The 22526-nt window shown below is 49.4% G+C and overlaps 2 protein-coding genes across 2 annotated transcripts; both read right to left on the bottom strand.

The window, feature by feature from the left end:
• Positions 1 to 475: 475 nt before the first annotated feature.
• Positions 476 to 21607, bottom strand: TXNDC12 (thioredoxin domain containing 12). The gene is made up of 7 exons (XM_044005351.1): positions 21372 to 21607; positions 18351 to 18411; positions 10180 to 10232; positions 8181 to 8254; positions 4933 to 5002; positions 3003 to 3086; positions 476 to 1254 (listed from the first exon to the last, which is right to left on the bottom strand). Exons 1-7 carry the CDS (start codon positions 21487 to 21489, stop codon positions 1175 to 1177), a joined length of 540 nt encoding a protein of 179 aa, XP_043861286.1. The 5' UTR covers positions 21490 to 21607; the 3' UTR covers positions 476 to 1174.
• Positions 12598 to 13941, bottom strand: KTI12 (KTI12 chromatin associated homolog). The gene has a single exon (XM_044005350.1). It carries the CDS (start codon positions 13918 to 13920, stop codon positions 12865 to 12867), a length of 1056 nt encoding a protein of 351 aa, XP_043861285.1. The 5' UTR covers positions 13921 to 13941; the 3' UTR covers positions 12598 to 12864.
• Positions 21608 to 22526: the final 919 nt, after the last annotated feature.

Below are 22526 nucleotides of genomic sequence, written 5' to 3'. Positions count from 1 at the left end.
GCTCTGGGCATTTTCCTATGACCTTATTTGGATTTTTTTTGGAGTGATTGTGTCATGAGTTCCCAACCTGTCTTTTCTGATCCTCCCCAACTACTCATGGATCTCATTAGAGCAAGACCAGTGTCTTAACTTCTAATTCTGGGAGGGCAAGTTGGTCACTACCCGCATAGAACTTGGCACCTCAGGTTCTTAGGATCAAGGGCTTTGGGGCTGGATGGGACCCTGGAGAACAGACAGATCAAGTCCCTGAAAAACTCAGTGACTTGAACCCCAGAGCCCCAAATCTGACGTTTTCTACCACAGCACATTTTATCATTTTGTCCAACCCCAAAGTGACCAGGAGTCCCCTCCAGGGTATTCTCAACAAGTGCTTGTCCCACTTCCATGGGAAGGGGAAATCTCACCCTTTGGTGGCAATTCTGTCCCTCCTCATATACCCTCCAGATACCAAACAAAAAGCAAAACCACCACCCTGTTTCCTTTAAAGCATTATTAAAAGTTTAATTAAACTACAAGTCATTTTCCAAACCCTAGTACAAAAATACAGTGTGATGAAATGACTAGAAAGGATCTCTAGAAGGTGAGGCCTTGCTCAGACACGGCAATGGGGGAGGGGTTAGAGAAGGAGAACTGATTCAGAGTTTACTTAATTCCTGGAAAAAACAGGGAAAATGAGAGAGAGGGAGGAAGGAAGGTCAAGGGCAGGGAACTAATATTCCCTGGTTTCCCTGTGGGCCCTGAGCCATAGACCAACCTTCCAGTTTTCCTTTGGAAACAGAAACAGATGGGCTGGTTTGCTCAAGGCCGATGTTCCTGCCCACACTTTCAATGCCCTTGTGAGTCAGGTGTGGAGGACAGGCAAGAAGGGATAAGAAGCTGAGTGGCCACACACAAGTGGTGAGGGCCCGTCCACAAGGCAATCCAATGCCCATTCTCAGACCAAACAGTAACCAGCAAACACGCAAATCAGTGGAAAGGTGGTAGGGAAGGAGGGGAGGAATCCCAGGGCATGCAACTGGATGGGAAAACTGGATTTTCTCAAGAGGACAGAGCCCTTTCCTAGAAGGGCAGGTCCTACATTCCAGTGCAAGCCATTATCTCTTAGTATTTTCCATGAGAAGATTCCTCCCCACACTTTAATTTCACTGAAGGAAGGGGTGAGCTCCCAGCCCCATCACAGCTCATCTTCCAGATGTTTTTTTCTGAAGGAGTCACCTGTCAGCTTTTCCTGGGCTTCCTTCATCCCCTCAACCACTGAAAAAAATCAAGTGAAAAATGAGTCGTCACACAAAGGAAAAAAAAAAAGACTCGCCCAGAAGGGATTGTGAGGGGGGCAATCCTGTTACTACCTGGTTAAACATAACATCAACACTGCTTTAAGGAGAGCTGACCCAACGGAAGTCCAACTCTTCTACGATTTCTTGCCCCTGCCTGTTCTTTATATCTCGAAATGCTTGTGTTTGTTGAGTGTGTCCAAAAGCCCTTTGGGCGTGGCTTAAGATTCTCATAGATTAAGTAATCGCTCTGTGCTAAGCACTGGGCACACAAAGAAAGGCAAAGAAAAGTTCCTGTCCTCAAGAACTTCATGTTCTGATTGGGGGAGACAACATGTAAATAACCAGGTCTGAACCAGATACATGCCGAGTAGATGGAAGGTGATGTCAGCAGGGGAGGAACAGGCTGTTGGGGGGGCTGGGGAAGGCATTCTGTAAGCAGTGGGATCTGAGTGGAGTCTTTAGCCAGGGAGCCTGAGTCCAGGGGAGGAGGGATATCAGGCAGTTCAAAGGCAAGGAGTTGGGCCAATGCTGGGAGATGAAGTGTGTGGCTGGACTGATGATAATCAAGTTTGCAATAAACAAGAAAAGTGTTTAGAAACAAAAGAAAGGGGCAGCTAGGTGGCACAATGGATAAAGCACCGGCCCTGGATTCAGGAGGACCCAAGTTCAAATCTGACCTCAGACACTTGACACTTACTAGCTGTGTGACTCTGGGCAAGTCACTTAATTCTCACTGCCCCGTAAAAAAACAAAAGAACAAAAGAACAAGGGTGCAAAGGAGCCTTCTGGGAAAAGAATCCAGGAACATGGTGGAGTGGGGGGAGAAGATCTTGGCAGGGCAGCGAACCCTCAATGATCATGGGGGGAGAGGAAAAGGTGACTCAGGGCCTCCGAATCGGAAGGCAGGGGAGCAAGAGTCAAAGAGTCTCAGAGTCAGGAAGGAGTCTCAGGACCCATCTAGTCCTACCCCTACATGACCAAGCTCATGTTCACTCACAAGTGGTCACCCACCCTTCCTGGGAAGACCCCTAGGGAGTGCCTCTCAGGGTGGCTTTAATAGAAAGAAGCCCAATAGGCCTCTCAGAAACTGCACACACTGCTCCTAGCATAAGGCTGACTCCTTCTTCCACAGAACCTTCAAGTACATGGAGACAGCCTGAAGTTCTCTGGCCTCCTAAGGCAGGTCTCCAGTCCCCTCGTCATGTGGGCTGCCTGCTCAGAGACACCTTCCAGTGAATGAAAGCCTTCCTAAAATGTAGTACCAAACACGGGAGGGAGGGGCAGTGGCAGAGTTGGCACAATATTCTGATGGACCTGCCTGTGCCATCAGAGGAAGCTTGGTGGGATAAGCGCCAGGTCACAGGGGCAACTGCCCCCCAGTCCAGGTCTCCCCAAGGATGGCTCTGATTTGGGAGGAGTCAGACACTGCCCCCAAACCCTTCTCTTCTTGCCCGTCTCTGGTTGCACGGCCCCTTGGTGTCTCCAATTAGGTACCAGATAAACACCAGGGCCCTGAGCCTTCCTAGCAATAACCTGCCCTACTGGCCTTTGGCGATCTGTTCTGGTGCAGGCAGAGATTAACCGGCTAAAAGTGAGTTTATCTACCTCCCTGGGCCACCTACAGTCCCAGCTTGTTGCACATGTCTAGGCACATGGCAGGTACTTGATAAACACTTCCTCACTGTGGATGCTGAACCTCCCTCCCCTCCCCCTGGCCCCACATACCCTGCTCAGCATTGATGTAGAAGTACTTGTAGCTGGGGTTCCCTTTCTCGTTGGTGATTTCAGGGCGGACCTGGCCACTGGGATCTAAGATACAAGGGGAGAGAGAGCTCAAACAGGCATCACTATTCATCATAACCGTAACTCAACCTTCACCAGAGGACTTTAAGGTTGCACATGGCCCTGGGAGGAAGGAGCCAAAATCACGCCCATTTTACAGACGTGGACACTGAGGTGAAGTGCTGCCTGGCAGTGAAGGATCCGAAGAAGGATTCAAACCCAGGACTTCCTGATTCCAGATCCAGGACTCCAGCCCCTGCACTACATGGCCCCTAATGAAGTTCATAGGAATGGAGAATGGGGTCTGGATCCATGATTTCATTGGTATAAAGGAATTCCCATATGAGGAAACTCCCTTCACTGACGAGACTGGCAACTCATCCGTAACTCAGTCTTGGAGATCTGTCTGTGCCCCCCAGAGAGATGACTTTGCTCAAGGTCATCTCTGGGCCACTATGGGTCAGAGCAAGACTTGAACTCAGGCCTTCCCAAGTCCTAGGTCAACTCTCCACCCTCTCTCAAAAAGAGGTGTCTGTTGTGATGATGAGCCTCAGGCTACTCCTTCCCACAACAAACTTCTTAGTTAAAGAGGGTAGAGCTCTGCTCCGCACTGAGAGGGACAGTGTTTCCCAATCCAAGGGATCCACCTCCAGAGAACTAGCAGTCTAGCTGGGGTATGTGACACACAGAGAGAGCACCGTGATGCCCAATGGTGAAGGTAACAACCCCTCTGATCCCTCCAGATTGAGCCCTAAGGGTCACAGGGGCGCCAGCAATCCAGGAAGCCACAGACCTCTCTCCACTCCAGCCTACCCTTCACTCAGGCACTAAAGTGATTTCCTTACAAGGCAGGGCCAACTTCCCTCCCACCGACCACCCCCTACCTTGGCAAAGTAAACTCTCCATCACTTCCAGAAGCAAATATGAAACTGAGGGCCTCAAAGCCCTTCCTCACTTTTCCTGTTTTCTTATACCTTATAAGCCACCTCCATGTTGTTTCATCCAGTGGCACTGGCCTCCTGGCTGCTGTGTGCCCCATTAAACTGTGGGCTCCTTTTGCCTCACTTAGCACAGTACCTGGCATACAGTAGGTGCTTCATAAATGTTTACTGACTGATAACATACACTGGCCAGCTACGTGACCTTAGACAAGTCATTTCCCTTTTATTTATTCATCTATAAAATAGGGTAATTAACCTTGTTCAACCCACTTACAGAGCAGCTGCCCCCAAAGGGTGACACAAACCTTAAAGAGGAAGAGAACCAAGCATTATTCTGTCTGTGTGTCGTGATTTAATAACCTAAGAATCTGCAGTTTTAGTTCTCCAGAATATTTTCTGTGATTTGGAGATCTATGCTGCCACCAGGTGGGCAGCAGTTACTGTATCTGGCTACCTTTGGGGGTGCAGCAGCTAAGCAGTACAGATCACTGGGCCTGGAGTTCAAATTCAGCCTCAGACTCTATTTGTATGACCCTACTAGCTAAGTCACTTGACCTCTACTCGCCTCAGTTTCCTCGACTATAAATTCAGGGTAGTAATAGCACCTACCTCCCAGGGTTCCTGTGAGAATCAAAAGAAATTTTGAGGCAGCTAGGTGGCACAGTGGATAGAGCACTGGGCCCGAAGTCAGGAAGACCCGAGTTCAAATTCAGCCTCAAACACTTACTAGCTATGTGACCCTGCCTCAGTTTCCTCATCTGTGAAATGGGGAAAATAACAGCACTGACCTCCCAGGGTTCTTGGGAGGATAAAATGGGATAACATTTGTAAAATATGTGTCTAGTACACAGTAGCTGCTGTGTGACTGCCTCTTCCCTTTGATTACCAGGCATACATTTCTCTAACATCCAAAGCACGAAGTGTGAGCTTACCCAGGAAAAGGATTCTCGGAATATAACCACCATCAGGACTAAAGGCTTCATCCTTGGGTTCTTCTTCGTCCTGTGGACAATCAAGGGAGGATAATTCACCACACTGAATAGCAGATATCTGCAATGCCCCCTCATCCCCCAAGGGCCCATGCTTCTACAAGCACCTTCCTCTGAGGCATCTTCAGGAACACTTTTGTCCTTGACCTCGGTGAACTCTTAATTCTCCCCTCAGGGCATCAGACCCAGGCCCACCATAGCAGGCCTATGTCCTAGCTGATGTATCTCCCCTTGCTCAAGTATGGGTCAGTATGGCACATGGGAAGAAGTGGTAGTTCTGGAACCAGGGAACCTGGGTTCAAATCATTGCCTCTGTGCCCACTACGGTAGCCCAAGAGGTTAAGGGTCACACAGATAATATCAGCAGCAGGATTTGAATCCAAGACCCCTGCAATCAAAACCAGTGCTTTCCCCCCTCTAGTAGGCTGCCTCTACTGCCCAGAAGAATAAAAATATCTTGAATGCAGGAATAGGTTAAGTTTTGTCCTTTTTATCACAAGTACCCAGTAGATGCCTCATAAATTTTGGCTAATTTGAAAAAGCACGAGCTGCCATATACACCCCAGTGTTATAGTAGCACTTTTTGGGATAACTAAGTGAAAACTGGGGAATGGATGAACAAGGTGTGCTGTATGGGTGGAATGGAGTATGACTGAGCTGTATGAAACCATGAAAAAGAACTATGAGAAGCAGGGGAAGACTTTTATGAACTGATACAAAGAGAAAGGAGCAGAACCAAGAGAACAATGTGCATACTGATAGTAATGGGAATAGGAAGAACAACCCAAACAGAGTGCTGAATGACAAAGCTTTGCCCACAAAAGAGTGATGAGAAGACACCTGGTGATTACTGGTGTGGTCAGTCTGTCAATAAGCACTTATTAAGCACCTACTATGTGCTTAATAGGCACTGTGCACTGGGGCAAAAAACAGTCCCCGCCCTCAAGAAGCTCATGGACTAATGGAGGAGACAACATGAAACTACTGTGTACAAACAAGAGACAGACAAGATAACTTAGATAGCTGACATAAGAAGAGCACTAGTATCAAGGGCAATTGGGATAGGAGGGAAGACTGTTGTTGTTTGTCCTTTCCTTCTCAAAGAGGACCATGACATCAGGATAATGTCATGACTTCTAGTGAACTGGATTTCAGTGAGGGAGGGCTATACAAGGTCACCAACCTCACTCTGTCCTCCGGAGCCATCTGGGTCCGATGGCAAGATATACATCGGGGCAACTGGAGATGGCCCTGGATGGAGTGGGTGCCGTTGGCCTTTTTAAGCTAAGGTCTTTCCTAGGTCTCAGAGGCAATGTCCATTCAGTGATTAAAGGCTTGGTAAGAACTGAGACAGGAAAAAGCCCAGTCTGACTTCCCAAAAGAATCAGTCTGAGAGAAGACCCTCAGAACTTCTGGCCAGAACAGAAACAGCTGCTATTTACACTCACTCTGAGCCACTGAAACCCAAACAATGAACAAGTGAAGCTTGGGCTGGAACCTATTATTGGCCAATCAGTGAGAGTCAGAATGATTTGGGTTTAAAGGTATAGTCAAGTAGCTCCATTTGTATCACAGTAGGCTTTATCAAAGCCTGGTTTTCCAGAGCTGTTACAAGAAATCATGAAAATTACATGAGACAAAAGAGTTAATTGTCCCATTTTTTTTTAAAGATAGAATAAATAAATAGGGAAGAAAAATAAGGGGGCAAGAGACTCAAGAGAAGAGAACTTTAACTGGTTCACAAAGGGGATGAAAATGGGGAGAAAAGTACGGCTAGTACAGTGGTGATGGCCTGGGAGAGAACTGAGTAAGGGGTCACACTGAGGATGAAGACCAGGGTTGCAGGGAAAGCCAAGAGACAGATTAGATCAATGAATGTCAGAGCCCACAAACATGGAAATGGGCTATCCGTGGACAATGGCCAAGATCAAGGGTATGACCATCTCTGTGTGGGGCTGAGGTGAGCAAGATGAGGAACTGAGAGGAGGATATTTGAGGGAGTAGCAATCTGTATGCTGAAGTCCCCTATTATGAAGAAGAGCTGGGGAGGAGGGAAAGACTGTCAGTAAAACACAGAGTTCACCAAGGAAAGAAAGTGAAAGTCCCTGAGCTCAGTGGACAACAGCTACATATAATGACCAGCCATGCCCCCAAAGTTACTAAATTGTGCCTGCCCTTTAACCCAGAGATACCAGTACCAGGCCTAAGGTCCAACAAGATCAAAGAAAGGGGAAAATGATCCATATGTACACAAATATTTACAGAGATTCTTTTCATAGTAGCCCCAACCTGGACATTGAGGGGGGACCCAAGCTAAGCAAATGATGGTATGTGAATCTAATGGAATATTACTGTGCTATAAGAAATGAAAGGGATAGTTGCAGAGAAACCTGAGAGGACTTATATAAACTGACAGAGTGAAGTAAGCAGAACCAAAAGAAAAATGTGAATAATAACAGTATTGTAAAGAAAAACAACCAATAGGTGACCACCCAAGATTCTAGAGGACAGCTCCTGACAAAGATGGGATGGGCTCAGAATACTGAAGGATGCATATTTTGGCCACTGAAGGATTTTTCTTTGACCATGCAGATGTTATAAGAAGGTTTTTTCTTTTTCTTATTTTTTTCTTTTAACGGAGGAGAGGAGGAAGAGAAAACAGACTTTGGTTAAATGAAAACAATTTAGCTAAATAAACAATGCGTTATGTCAGAATCAGTCAGTTTTGAAAAGCTCTTCTCTCTGATTTCTATACTTCATTATAAGGTGCAGCTCTCTGGGAGGGAGAAGGGAAAGTGCTATAACTTGAAGTAGGGGTGATGGGGGAAAATGTCAATTAAAAAAGTTAATAGTAAGGACCCACCTACAGTTCCAAAAGCAAGTTATATGTGTGTAGACACATTTCCTAGGAGGATCAGTGGCCCCTACATGTGACCATAACCAATATCCATGCCTGGGCACCAAGCTGGGTCACAAGGACTGCACCAAGCAGCCTTCGAGATCTCTTCCCATGAATGAAAAACCATTTATTAGGCACTTACTGTGTGTCTATGGGGCAGGCAGGCCCCATAGCTCCAACTTTGATGCTCTGATTTAGAGCAAATCAAGGGGGAAACCCATCAACACACATGTGCTAAGCTCTGCCTTGGCCCCTTTACTCCCAACAGACAGGGAACCTCCTCCAACCTTACCTCAAGATTGACCATAATAAAATTGTGGGCAAGTTCTGAGATCTCCTTGGACTCCGCAAACAAGGGCTTTAAGGCTGATTTAAAAAAAATAAAAGAAAAAAACAACAAAATGATTTAAAAGAAGATGTGTCTTTACCTAATCTAAACCCTGTGCCCTGACTGATATGAGAGGGCTTCTGTATCCTAACTGCACCCATTTCTATGCTGCTTTCAGGGTGACAAAGGCACTCTCCTTGGAACAAACAACCCTGTGCAAAAATTACACAAAAATCAAATATGTCAAGTGCTTTGCAAACCTGAAAGCACTTTAGAGGAGCTAGCTCTGAAGCTGGCGATGATGATGACCACTCCCATTTCACAGATGAGAAGCCTGAGGTTCAGGGAAAGTGGAGGAGTTTACCCAACATCACACAAGGCCCAAGCACCTCCCGAAGAATTCCGGCCTAGTCTGATCCTCAAACCAGCCACACGCGAGGCTTCTCAGTGTGAAGACCCTAGCTCTAAAATCAAGGGTCCTCAGAGGCCACTCAGCCCAGAACAAGGGGCAGAGCCAGGATACCAGCCCAGGTCTTCATGATGCCACGTTGCTTCTCAAAACAAGGTGCCCTCTCTTTTGAGCAGTGAAAGGGTTTGGTGAACAAAGTCCTGAGTTCAGATCCTGCCTCAAAGACTTCCTACTTGTGTGATCCTGGGCCTGTTTTCCTCATCAGTAAAAGGAGGGGATTGGACTCGATGACTCCAAGGTCCCTTCTAGCTCTAAATCTGGGATCCTGTCAGGAAGCTGTCAGTGGCTGATGACTGGATCTGGGCCAGAGCCAGAAGTTCTAGATTCCAGACTTGGCCATGTGGTCCTGAACGGATGAGCCCTCTGAGACTTGGTGTGCCCCCTCTACATCATGGATCCAAGGGAGCCTCTCATTCCTGACTTTCTTCCTGTGTTCTTCCTTCTGCCGTGAAGCCTGACTGCCCTCACCCCCTACCCTGATCTCCGCAAACTGGGTCTACTGGAGCATGGTCGAGCACCCACGAGGGGCTCTCCTGGACATCCTCTATACCAACAAAGCATTTATTAAACACTTACTGGGTACAAGGTTCTGTGCAAAGATGAAAGAATGACACAGCCCCTGCCCTCATGGAGTTTACAGTCTAGCGAGGGGGACAAGACATGGGACACCGACATGACTTAGGATATGGAGCAGAATGGGATTCATTCAAAGGACAGGGCTCCAATGTGAGGAGAAATGAGAAGAGGAAGGAGGCAGCCCCTGAGCTGGGCCAGGTGGGCAAGGAAAGGCCCTTCGACAGGAAGACTGGGGGCCGGGCACGGAGAGAAGAAAGCAGGATCAAAAGTACAGGAGAAGGGAAGGCTGAGACAAGAACAGGGGAGGGAAAACATGGAGGTGTGGATGGGATGTAGAGGATAGAGGATAGTCATCTCATAGACTGAGATGACTTCAGGGGCCAGCTAATCTCATGTAACAGACAAGGAAACAGACAAGGGCATTAAGTGACTGGCTCATCTTCTACCTAATGTTTCTGGCCCTCAGGCCAGGGGAACCAGAAGACCTCTAAGGTCCCTTCTAGCCCTAGCATTTCCACTGCTAGTCAGTGTTTGAGGCAGGATCAGAACCCAGGTCTCCTAGCATTCTCTCTGCTAGGTCAAGGTAGAACAATGAGAGTATAGAGTCATGGGCGACAAGGAGAGTTGCCCATACAAACCAAGTGCTAACTTTACAGATGGGGAAACTGAGGCTCAGAGGGGTAACTTGCCCCAGGTCACACAGAGGCAGGATTCAAACCTAAGCCCTGACACCAAACCCAAAGCTGTGCCTTTGGATGAACAAGTAAGCTTCTGGGGGGTCGGGACAATGTCCTAGCTTTCTTCTGTACTCCCAAATCATGCATAGTGACACCAAAAAGTACAGGCAAAAAAAAATGCCCTCTGAATGATGGGAGAACATCTCCTTCAGAGAGGCTGAAATCCCTGGCATATACGTACCTTTGCAGGCACCACACCAGGACTTATGGATGATGACCATCAGGGGCAGCCCACTTAGAAAACAAAACAAGCAAACAGTCAGTAGGTTTAGGAGAGATGGAATCACATGTTGTTCTTTTACTTGTCTTAAAAATCCTCCCTGGAAATGAGGATGGAACAAACCTCTCTCTTCTCACTAGAGGTGGAGGACTAGGGGGAGGAACTGAGGCATACGCCATCAGATGTGGTCAATGTGTCCATTCGTTTGGCATAACTGTACTTTCCAGTAATGAGAGAGGGTTCTATTGGTCAGAGGACAATTGGGAAGCAATGAGAGTATTTTTTTTAAAGCATCAACACATTTTTAACAGGATTCTCCAGGGACATCCTCTTCTCATGCCTTTAGATGACTCTGGGCTCAAAAAGGTAACACGAGGGGAACACAGGCTCAAGGGGGTCCCACCAAAGTGGACAGACTCTTTCTGTCCTGAGGACCAGCCTAGTTAAACTCTCTTCTCTAGAACACTGATCACCAGGGAATTTGGTTACAAGCAACTCCTGAAACTAAGGCTGAACTGTCAGAGGGAATGCTAACACATGAACAAAAGACTGTTGGCACATTGAAAATCATCAACATTGTATGTTGCAACTGGTATCATCTCTAAACCCCATACTAAGGTTTGCTTCTCCCAAAATGACCTAGTCCCTCCACCAATAATATTCCCTGAAGAATCAATCATGTAGGGAAGCTTATTTCTTTTAAATCATAATTTCTTTAAAAAATAAATTTGGGGCAACTAAGTGGCGCAGTGGATGGAGCACCAGCCCTGGATTCAGGAGGACCTGAGTTCAAACCCGACCTCAGACACTTAACACTTACTAGCTCTATGACCCTGGGCAAGTCACAACCCCAACTGTCTCACCAAAACAAACAAACATAAGTAAATAAATAAATTTAACAATCAACAAACACAAACTTTCCAATACACAAAGAATAAAACAAGAGAATTGCATAGGAAACTGAGCTTTCTTCACATGGTGAGGCTTTTAAGCAAGGGATTCTTAACCTGAGGACCATAGATTTTTTTTTTTTTTTGGCTAACTGTATTTTTTGTGTGTGTGTAGGGCAATGGGGGTTAAGCTACTTGCCCAGGGTCACACAGCTAGTAAGTGTCAAGTGTCTGAGGCCAAATTTGAACTCAGGTACTGCTGTATCCAGGGCCGGTGCTTTATCCACTGCACCACCTAGTTGCCCCTCGGCTAACTGTATTTTGATACAATTGGTTTACCTACTGGGTCAGGCACTTTACAAATACTATCTCATTTGGTCATTCAAGAACCCTGGGAGTCAGGTGCTACTAACCTGTAGCATAACTGACCTGGAGGTTACTTCTGGCTCTAAGTAGATGAGTCCTGCTACAAGCCCTGCACTTGTTGGGGTAAGAGGACCTGGGCTGTAGTCTGGGTTGGTTTTGCCACTAGGTCACTGACCTCATCTCTGGTCTTCACTTTCCTCATCAGTTTAGGTGGAACTAAATGATATGTCAGGCACTTTCTGGTTCTGGCATTGATATAGTACTTTTAGGTCTGCTGAGTGCTTAGAACCATAGAACACAAAATGTTAAAGCACATAAGCCAAAACACTTATCTGGTTGTGAGGGAAACCTTCAAACATAGAAAACTAGTTGGAAGGAACCGTAATTGACCTTTTTGGGGTCCTGGATCCCTTGGGCAATTAGGTGAAACCTATGGGACCCTTTTCAGAATATTTTTATTTTGTTTTGGTTTTGTTTTTTTTGGTGAGGCAATTGGGGTTAAGTGATTTGCCCAGGGTCACACAGCTAGTAAGTGTTAAGTGTCTGAGGTCAAATTTGAACTCAGGTCCTCCTAAATCCAGGGCTGGTGTTCTATCCACTGCACCACCTCGCTGCTCCCAGAATGTTTTTAAATGCATAAAATAGGATTACAAGGGGAAACAAATATTAAAATAGGTTTATTTTTTTTTTCCTATCCAAGTTCACAGACCCCTAGGTTACAAACCCCTTCACCTCTGAGTACATTAAGGCCCAGAAACAGCAAGTGACCAGCGCAAGCCCACAGGGCAGAGTGACCTAAGTGGGACCAGAAGTCTCTCATTTGAGTGATCTTTCCACTACACACCACCTGCTCAGGTCTGTACAAATTCCAGCTATGGGGACCACCTATATTTCACAAGGCTACAGTGGATACAGACGTCCAGGACTCTATCTGGTTATCTATCATCCCCCTCATTTCAAGCCCAATTACATGATGTAAACCAGGTACCTAAGCACAGAATATAGCAGATATTCCATAGACGCTTAGCAACCCTGAGACTTTTCCTTTCTAGTTCAAAGGCCTCTAGCTCCCTTTGAGTTCTAAATCTACGATCCTGATACTGCTAGCAATGAATGACTCCAATTAAAAACAAAACCTTTTATTGCAGCATATCAACTCAAAAACAGAATTCTCTTGGGTTGTCCCCCCCCCCCAATAGAGTGTCACACCTAGTGTTGTCCACCTAAAGCCCTGTTGTGTATTCAAGCACCGCTGTCACTAAGCCCAAACACAGTCAGCTTGTCCCCACAGTCTTATACCACTTGATAGGGGGAGTGATGGGCACTGGGGGCCAGAGGAACAGGAGGCAGCCACAGGCTTCCCGCCCCGCCCTCGACCCTCCCCCTTCCTTCAGTGGAGGCTCTGGCCCAGGTACTGCAAGAACATGTTGGCCAGCTGGGGCAGATTCTCCTTGTTGGGGTGCATCTTGGTGTAGGAGATGAACTGGCGCCTGAGGCGACTTAGCTCAGCCATGGAAAGGGGGCGAGTGAAGAGCAGCCTCTCGGTGGTCCCGGGCAGGGCCAGCAAGTCCCCCGGGACGGCCGTTTTCTGGGCCTCCATCAGGGCTGCCAGGACCTGGCTGGTGACCTGATCCAGCTGGTGCAGGAAGTTGGTGGAGGACAGAGGCTGGGACTGGGTAGCCTGGTGGGGCGCGGGCACCTGGCTCTCGAAGAGGGCCGCCCAGATCTGGGGCAGGGGCAGGGGCTCCTCGGGACCCACCACCGTGAACAGGGGCCGGTCCCAGCGATTCCTGCAGTCTGGGGCCTCAAACCTCTGGGCCAGAGAGTCCAAGAGTTCGGGGGGAAAGCGGAGGTCTGGCCCCGGCTCCTGGCCCCCGACCCACTCAGGCTCCGCATCCTCGGCCGCTCCGGCCTCCGTGACCCCGAAGCCCCCACTCTCCTCCGGGCCTTCCTCGCAGGCCTCTTGGCGGGGCGCGCGGTCCTCCTGGGTGTCCCCAGCCTGCGGTCCGTGCTCCTGCTCTGCGGCCCTGGGCCGCCAGCTGCCGGGCGCCGCCCCCGCTTGCGGGTGGCTGTCCTCCTCCTCCTCCCGGAGGCCCGGCGCCCGCGGCTTCAGGCAGTAGAGCAGGCAGAGCGGGGTGCGCGCCGCCCGGGCCAGGCAGTAGAGCTCGTAGCGGAAGCCCTTGATGTAGTTGAGTGAGTCGAGAAGGACGACGGCCCGGGGGCCCAGGACGCGCTCCACCGAGGCCTTGAGGGCCGCGCGTAACGCCTTCTCGCGGGTCGGGTCGGAGTAGGCCTCGCGCAGCGCCGCCGACTCGCCGGCCCCGAGCACGTCGGCGTCGCGCACGACGGTCACGGGGCGACCCTCGGCCTCCAGCGCCCTCCGGAGCTCGTCGGCCCGCTGGCTCCGGCCGCTATCCGGCAGCCCGCACAGAACCACCAGCGGCATGACCGCTCACAAAACCGCTTCCGGGGCAGCCCAGCACGAGCAGCCGGAAGCGCTACTTAGACTTCCGGCCCTACGCCCCTGGCCAATCAACATGCAGCTACGGCGGCGAATCAGTGCGCAACGCGAGAGCGGAGACGAGGGGGAGGGGCGGAAATTGGCCACGGCCCGGTTGCTATGGTAGCAGAGAGCACGGGGCCAAGGCAGTCACGTGTCTCTCACGTGGGCAAAAGGGGCCAGGAAGGCACGGGAGATCAAATGGGGACTATATCCCACAACGGGGCCTGAAGGCCCTGATCTGGGGAGGCCAGGCCACGGCGTCCATGAGCCCACACTCTCGCCCCAGTCTGGAGACTGTACCCCAAACTACTAATTCTTGTTATGGCGGGGGTGTCTGATTCATTTGGGCCGCACTTTGATCCGCCTCCAAAGCCTCCACTTCCAGAGGGGTAATGAGGCCAGGAACCGCCCCTTCCCCCACCCAGGGGGAACTGGTCCGGGGATGTAACCCGGAAGGAATCCTCCCCTTGTACAGATAGGGAAACCGGGGCTCACATATACAGAGGAGGGAGGGAGGGAGGGGGAGAGGGAGAGACGGAGAGACATAAACATACAAGATAAATAGGAGGCAAAACCAGCGCTTGAACCCAGTCCTCTCCACTCAACATCCGGTGCCCCTCCCTGTCCACTTCAGTGACCCTGCAGTGGGAGGGGGCCCTCGCCTGGGCAAGAATCAGGGCCCCCTGGAGAGTCATCCTCCAGCCACCTACCCACTCCCCTCCACACAGCCCTCATGGTTAGGAAATTTGCTGCCAGGTCCCTCCACCCACCAGGCACGCCTGCTCAGCTTAACCCTTTCCCCTGGAGGAGGAAGATCAAAGTGGCAACACCAAGATTCAAACCCAGGTGCTCTGACTCTTGGTCTAGAGCTCTCTCCACTTTCAGATGTTAGGAGAGAGCTTTAGTGTAGGGAAAATACTAATGAAATCTGAACACGTCTTCCCATTAGTCTGTAAGGCCTTGAGGATAGGGTCCAGGTGTCTGCCCTTCTTTGTATCTTGGCACTCCAGAAAGTGTCTGGCACATACCAGGCTTTTTTTTTTTTTTTGTAAGACAATTGGGGTTAAGTGACTTGCTCAGGGTCACACAGCTAGTAAGTGTTAAGTGTCTGAGTCGGTATTTGAACTCAGGTCCTCCTGAATCCAGGGCCGTTGCTCTATCCACTTCGCCATCTAGCTGCCCCTACATAGCAGGCTTTTAATAAATGCTGATGGATGGATAGATGATCCTCAAGCCTCCCCAGAGCTGAGACAGGGCAGACCAGGAGGTCTGAAGGTGGGCTCATTAGAAAATCACCAAGAATTCCAAAAGAGTTCACAGCCCCTGGAGCCAGAGCATTTGCTATGAAAACAACAGCTTTAGGGTTGTATTTGTGAGCTGACCAAAGTCCTTGGCATCATCAAATAGTTCAACATCAGTAACTGAAAGGAATGACATCAAAGCAAGGAGCATGACCATCCGCTCGGCCGCTGCACCTGAGGATCATGGGACCTTCCAATCTGACTTGCAGCTGGACCCTTCCATGTGTGCTGTCTCCTCCATCAGAACATGAGTTCCTTAAGAGCAGGGGACTGGCTTGCTTTTGTCTCTGTACCCTCAGTTCTTTGCACATAGTAAGTGCTTTTCCACTAATCTGCAAATGTGCCATAGCATTAACAAACCACCAAACTTTCTTGGTTTAGGATGTTTTAAGGAGTCACAGGTAAGGCTTCAAAGACCCTAAGGAAAATGAGGTCTCTAACTCTCTGGATACCTTCTCAATATCCTAAAACAGGGAAGGGAGTAATTCCCAAACAAGGAATAGGACCCAGAGCATTCCAAATGCGTCTTCAATCCCTTGGTCATTCCCAGAAGCCTAAATATAAGGGCTTTCGGAAGGATCTGACGCCTGTTGTTTTGTAGACCAGGACCTCCAGAGGTTCCCCAAACACTTTCCTGGCACCAGATCTCCATTCTTCTGCAGGTAGGAGATAAGGATGCAATCTGAGGCATTCCTAACCAAAGGGGTGGCAACCCTATTAAGAGCACAAAAGACGGGGCAGCTAGGTGGTGCAGTGGATAAAGCATTGGCCCTGCATTCAGGAGGACCTGAGTTCAAATCTGACCTCAGGCACTTGACACTTACTAACTGTGTGACCCTGGGCAAGTCACTTAACCCCAATTGCCTCACCAAAAAAAAAAAAAAGAGTACAAAAGATTACAGAATTGCAGAAGGCTGAAGCTGGAAGAGGTCTTTGGAGGCATCTGGTCCAATCCACACCTAAACAAATTATCTCCACAATGACATTCTATAGACATCCAGCCTCTGCAGGAATGTCCTGTGAGCTCACCACCTTCCAAGGCAGCCCCTGCCTGTAGTAGGTGACTTGGAGCTCTACTTGTTAAGATTTCCCTTAATCTGCTTCACTGGAATTCCTCCCCCCAGTTCTACCCTATGGGAACAAGCAGACTGAGGCCAATCCCTGCAGAAAGCCATCCTGTCCCCTATAACTCTGCTCTTCTCCAGGCTAACCCTCCCAATTCCTTAGATGTAGGGGGTGGTCTCCAAGTTCCTCCCTGTCTTCATCACTTTGTTTTCTGGGTACTCTTCAGATTGTCAATGTCTTTCCTGAAGGGTGGTCCCCCTCAGAACCCAACAAAAAGCTCCAGTTGGGTCTGACAAGACAGAACACAGTGGGACCATCCCCTTCCTAGTCCTGGACAGTGGGCCTGTTTCAGGGCAGCCTTCTCTTTCTTGGCCTGGAAGTCTCAGGACTCACTTAAACCAAGTCTGCAGCCACATGTGACCTGTGATATAAGCTGGTGGATGATAATAATAATTATAATAATAGGGGCAGCTAGGTGGCGCAGTGGATAAAGCACCGGCCCTGGATTCAGGAGGACCTGAGTTCAAATCCAGCCTCAGACACTTGACACTTACTAGCTGGGTGACCCTGGGCAAGTCACTTAACCCCCATTGCCCTGCAAAAACAAAAAACAAAACAAATAATTATAATAATAGCTAGCATTTTTATAGCACCAGAACTGTGCTGAGTGCTTTACAAATGTGATCTGATTTGATTGTGATACTGCTATTATCCCCAGTTAACAGAGAAACCAAAGCAGACAATGATCAAGAGACTTGCCCAGGGTCACACATGTAGTAAATGTCTGAGGCTGGATTTGAACTCAGTCTTCCTGATTCCAGGCCCAGTGCTCTATATCTAGTGTGCCACCCAGTTGCCTCTAAACTGAAAGCCTGCTCACAGCAGATAAAAATATCCAAATATTGCCTCTAGTTTCTACTGTATGAATTTAACTGATTTTACATTGTAGAAATTTTATAAATAAGTCAGCTTTTCTTCTGAGTTAAAGTTACAAGTTAACTTGTTATCATCTCCAAAAAGGCTATTGTCCATTCTTGTTTGTCCTTGTACAATTAGGGAGGACCTTATCTCCCTACCAATCCTTCTGGGCATCAGAGAGTTGCTAACTCTTGTTCACTAATAAAATCTGCAAGATGCTGAGGGTCCCACAAAACAACTGACAATCCTTGACCGTCAGAGAGGGTGGTCACTAGCTCCACAATAATGCTGTCCCACCCCCACAATGCTATCTACCCCTCTAACCAATGGGTTATCTTCCCAGTCTTATGCAACTCTGCATTCCCTAAAACTGTATGAAGGCTGGGGGCAGCTAGGTGGCACAGTGGATAAAGCACTAGCCCTGGATTCAGGAGGACCTGAGTTCAAATCTGGCCTCAGACACTGACACTTACTAGCTGTGTGACCCTGGGAAAGTCACTTAACCCTGATTGCCCCACAAACAAAACAAAACAAAACCTGTATGAAGGCTGGTGAGCCCCACCTTGGGGTCTCTGGTCATTGAGAATCCATTGCCCAATTTAAGGTTACTGCTCACCTAACTAATACATTGCTCATACTCAGATATTGTCTCTCACTGTACCTGAATTGGCAAAAGTAACATAGAGCCTCTCCATTCTTTGCTTCCCTCCCTCCTAGTCTTCTTGTGGTCACCACTTCCTGACCCTGATGGGGACCATGCTGACCAATCCGATCCAGTTTGGAAGTTCTGGGCAATCATTCAGTTCCATTCCCTGCTTGCTAGTATGCTCTCAGACCCCTTCCTGAAATCTGGGGCAGAAGGATCTGGAGCCAGAAAAAACCTCAGAGGTCAGTCACACAACCTCTCCATCTTACACAGCAGGAAACTGAAGCCCAGGGAAGTGATCTGCCCAAGGTCATGCAGGTAGCATGCATTGGATGCAGAATTTGAACCCAGATTCTCAGACTTTAGCCAGAGTCTTTTCTTCTGTCCCACACCTCGCCCATCTTTGGCCTTCCAACAGGATCACCTGTAGGGATTCCACCTACCTGGCAGAAGCCTCTTTCTTCCCATCTTCTAGTGTTCTCCAGTGAATGTGATCCCCAAAACCTGGAAAGACAAAGGGTAAAATAAACTTTCCCATCAAGAAAAGCCAGCAGGAAGCTGGCATTGACAGTCATGGGGATGGGGGGGGGGTGTCTACAAAGCATCATGTCCTCGGGTTCTTACACCAACCACGACTGTCACCACATAGGCAGGTTCCTGCTGTCCCTTCACAGCCAAGGTCACAGAGCCATCCGGCTGTGGGGAGAGCCAGGACCAGCATCGAGTTTTCCTGGAGCTAAGACAAGTGTTGGTGCTGGAGAGCACCCAGGGCTTCACATGATGGGTTTCAAATCTATGTCCTAGAAGGACCAGCTGATTGGATCTTGATGTTGTTTAACCTGGAGGAGAAACCTAGGGATGGAGGGGCAGGGATGGCTGTCCTCAAGCACCCAAAGGCCTGTCATCTGGAAGAGGGATTAGGTGAGCCAGAGTCAAGGGGGGAATTTTTTGCAAAGTTGCAAAAGAAGCAGATTCATGATTGATTTAACAATGAGCCTGCTAACCATAAGTGCTAGCCCCTAGTGGGATGAGCTGCCTCTAGAGGTAGTGAGCTCCTCATTCCTACTGGTCTTCAAACAGAGCATGGATGCCCCCTTGTTGGGACACTGTAGAAGAGCGCCCCCCCCCATGTTCAGGGACAAGATGGACTAGGAGGCTACTATGACTATCCCCAGCGGAATATTCCCTTAAGGGGATCATTACTCACTGAAGCTAGGAGAGCAATTCCACACACATCTCATTCTCCCCTAAGCCACCCATGGTGGTCCACAGAATGGCTGGTCCAGGGGGACTGTTTCACTGGTGTCTTTGTAAACTCAGTGCCAAAACACAGGACCAGGCACATAGTAGGTACCTAATAAAATGCTTGTTGATTGATTTAGTTTTCTCTGCCATTTGTTAGTCTTTAATCTATTAAAGCTTAAAACCAAGACTCAGACGAACTGAAGAAAAAGGCTTTGGGGATACCCCACAGGAATGTCAGCTATCATGATTAAAATGAGGAAAGGAAGACTGCAATGATGTGCTCCATCTGGCAAACTAGCCAGAGTTCCATAAATGTCAATTGTTTCTTTTGTTTTCTAGGAGTAGCTTATACCAAATTAGCCCATCTCCCTTGATCCATCCTGACCCTGTAGAAGAAAATCCCAAAGAAAGCTAGGTCTCTTTCTGCAAAACAAAGAGTTGCATGAGATGACCTCTAAAAAGGGTGGCACCAGAACCCTTCCCCCTTTCACCTGGCAGCCCCAGATCCAGGACCCAAGTGGGGTCATTCAGGCCCTGCTCCTTTCCTTCCTAGGAAGGGCCAGTGCTAGGAGGAAGCAGTATTTGCCTTGATCCCATGCCATCTCATGCCCACGTGGAAGGCCACAGAAGCTTCCAGCTGAGCTGTCACCTGCCCAGAGTGGAGCTGACTCAGGTCATTGGCAAAGTGGCCTAAAATAATCGAATGTCCTCAGAGCCTTCACCAAATGCCATCCAGGTCAAAATGGACAAGGACTCCTAGGTTCTGCTGGAAGAGGAGTTCTTTGAAGGTATGTGCGTGGGGGGGGGGGGTGTAAAAAAATATTTCAAGGATTTACATTCACAGTAATAATAAGTATAATAGCTAGCACATATGTAGCATTTGAAGGTTTTCGAAGTGCATATGCAAAAATATTTGCATAGTACAAATATTTTCCCCATTTTATAATTGATGAAAATGCAGATAGAGGGTAAGGGACGTGCCCAGGTCACACAGTTATTAAGTGTCTGAAGCTGAATTTGGACTCAGGTCTTCATGACTCCAGTACTCTTCAGCACCAAGAGACCTCAAGACATGTCCTCTCCCAAATCCTAGGAGTTCACTCCTTCCGGGGTCTAGGGTCAGTCCAGTGGTTTGGTAGATAGATGGGGTCAGGAAGAACTTGACTTGAATCCTGATTCAGATATGGATCAACTAAATTTCTCATCATCTCATACTAATAGCACCTCTGGGGTGTTGTGAGGATCAAATCAAGGGACAGGGAGAGTCAACTGATCAACAAGCACTTATTAAGTGCTTACTATAAACCAGGTACTAGGGCTACAAAGAAAGGCCAAAGGAACTGGAACTGGGATTGAACCAGTATAGGGAACTCCAGGATGAGGAAAAGCCCTCTCCCGATTGCAGATTGCTACCTTCTTTGCAATTTACAGCCTTAGAAAGTCACCTAGAGCACGTAGAGGTTAAGGGGCTTGTCCAGTCACACAGTCAGGGCAGTACCTATACAGTGCTATATGAATATTAGCTATTTTTATTATTACCAGAGATCTAGGGCAGGATCTCAGAGCCCATTTTGTCCAACCCTGGGGGGAGGGGAGGGCAGCCCAAGAGCTCACGGGGTAGTCCTGAAGCTGCAGGAACACTGGGTGCTGTTGGGAGCTCACGAGGAGTCTGGGGGCCCAGGGGACGTCCCGGAGCTCATAGGGGGTGTAGAGGGGTGCAGAGGAGGCAGAGAGAAGGAACTGAGGGAGTTCGGGAGAGCAGGGGATGTTAGGGAAATGGGGTGGGGGTTGAAATCTGGGAGTTGGGGCTGGATGGACGGAGTCTTGGAACTGCAGGGGAGGGGAGGAAAGAGAGGGTCCAGGAGAACAGGAGGAATCCCGAAGCACAGAGCAGGGTCCAAGGCCCCAGAAGGAGGTGCAAGGAATTCCAGCGGGGGAGGGGGGAGTGCAGGGGGCTCCAGCAGAGTGGATTCCAGGAAAGGGGGGTGCCGGACCCCCGGAGGAGGGCAGAGAGCTCCGGCAGGGTGGGGGAAATGCAGGGGGGGCTCCAGCAAGAGGGGGTGCAGGGGAAGTCCGGCAGGGGGTTCCAGCGGGGGGGGGTGCAGAAGCCTCCAGCAGGGTAGGGGGACACAGGGGGGTTCCAGCAGGGTGGGAGGGGTACAGGGGGACTACAGGGGGGGCTCCAGCGGGGTAGTGGGGAGGGCGGCAGGCAGTCTGACCCTTTCCGAGCCCTTCGGCCGCGGACGCAGAGGCGACGAAGAGCAGCAGGCAGCAGTAGCAGTAACCCAGGGCGAGGTGCGCGGAGCCAGCGCCCAGCAGCGCTAGCGGGGGGCCCATGGCTGGGGGCTGGGGGCTGGGGGCGCGGACGGGCTGCCTTCTCCTCCTCCTTCTCCTCCCCCTCCTCCTCGAGGTCTCCCCGCTTCTCTACCGCGAAGGAAGTGAAGTCGGACGGATGTGGGCGGTGCCGGGGACTCGGCGCTTAAAGGCACAGAAAGCCGGGCCTGGGCGGACAAGCCGGGGGCGGGGCCCGGGCGGGGGCGGGCCCTGGGAGGGGCCTGGGCACGTGTAGCCTGGCGGGGAAAGCCGAAGAGCCTCGGGTCTGGGCCACTCTGGTATCATCCCTTCTTCCCGCAAGCACTTACTGAGCGCCAGCGGTGTGTGAGCAAAGAGAAAAATAAATGTTACAACCCCTGCCTTCAAGGAGTCTCCATTCAATGTGTATCGCCCTTTTAGCCAGTGGGGTGGACGAGATGCCACCTGGCAGGACCTGGTGGGGGTGGGGAGGAGATGGGGATATCAATAAACATTTATTAAACGCCGGCTTGGGGCAGCTAGGTGGCATAGTGCATAGAAAGCCGGGCCTGGAGTCAGGAAGACTCCTACTTCCTGAGTTCACATCTGGCCCCAGACACTAGCTGCATTACCTTGGGCAAGTCACATCACCCTGTTTGCCTCAGTTTCCTCATCTGGAGAAGGAAATGGCAAACCACTCCAGGATCTCTGCCAAGCAAACCCCAAATGGGGTCGCAGGGAGCTATACACTACTAAAACAACAAAATCGAAGATGTTCAAATGAACTTTACATATAATTTCTCATTTGGGCTTTATGCCAGCTCTGTGAGGAAAGTACCGTGGTTATAATTCTCACTTTGCACATGAGGAAACTGAATCATAGGGAGGCAAATTCCCTTCGTTAAGAGAATAATCCTTTATATAACACTTTAGCACACATTTGCTCATTCGTTCTTGCTGTGGTGTGCTGTCCTTCACCATCCCATTCCCCCCCCCCCCCACACACACACACACTTCCTTTGCAAACCGGATTCTAGGTTCTGGTCAACTCCTTGAGTCACTAAAGAAGACTGAACAAACCG

The sequence above is a fragment of the Dromiciops gliroides genome, chromosome 4, assembly GCF_019393635.1.
Source record: "Dromiciops gliroides isolate mDroGli1 chromosome 4, mDroGli1.pri, whole genome shotgun sequence".
In the NCBI taxonomy this organism is placed as follows: Eukaryota; Metazoa; Chordata; class Mammalia; order Microbiotheria; family Microbiotheriidae; genus Dromiciops; species Dromiciops gliroides.
This window is presented reverse-complemented; position numbering and strand designations above follow the sequence as displayed.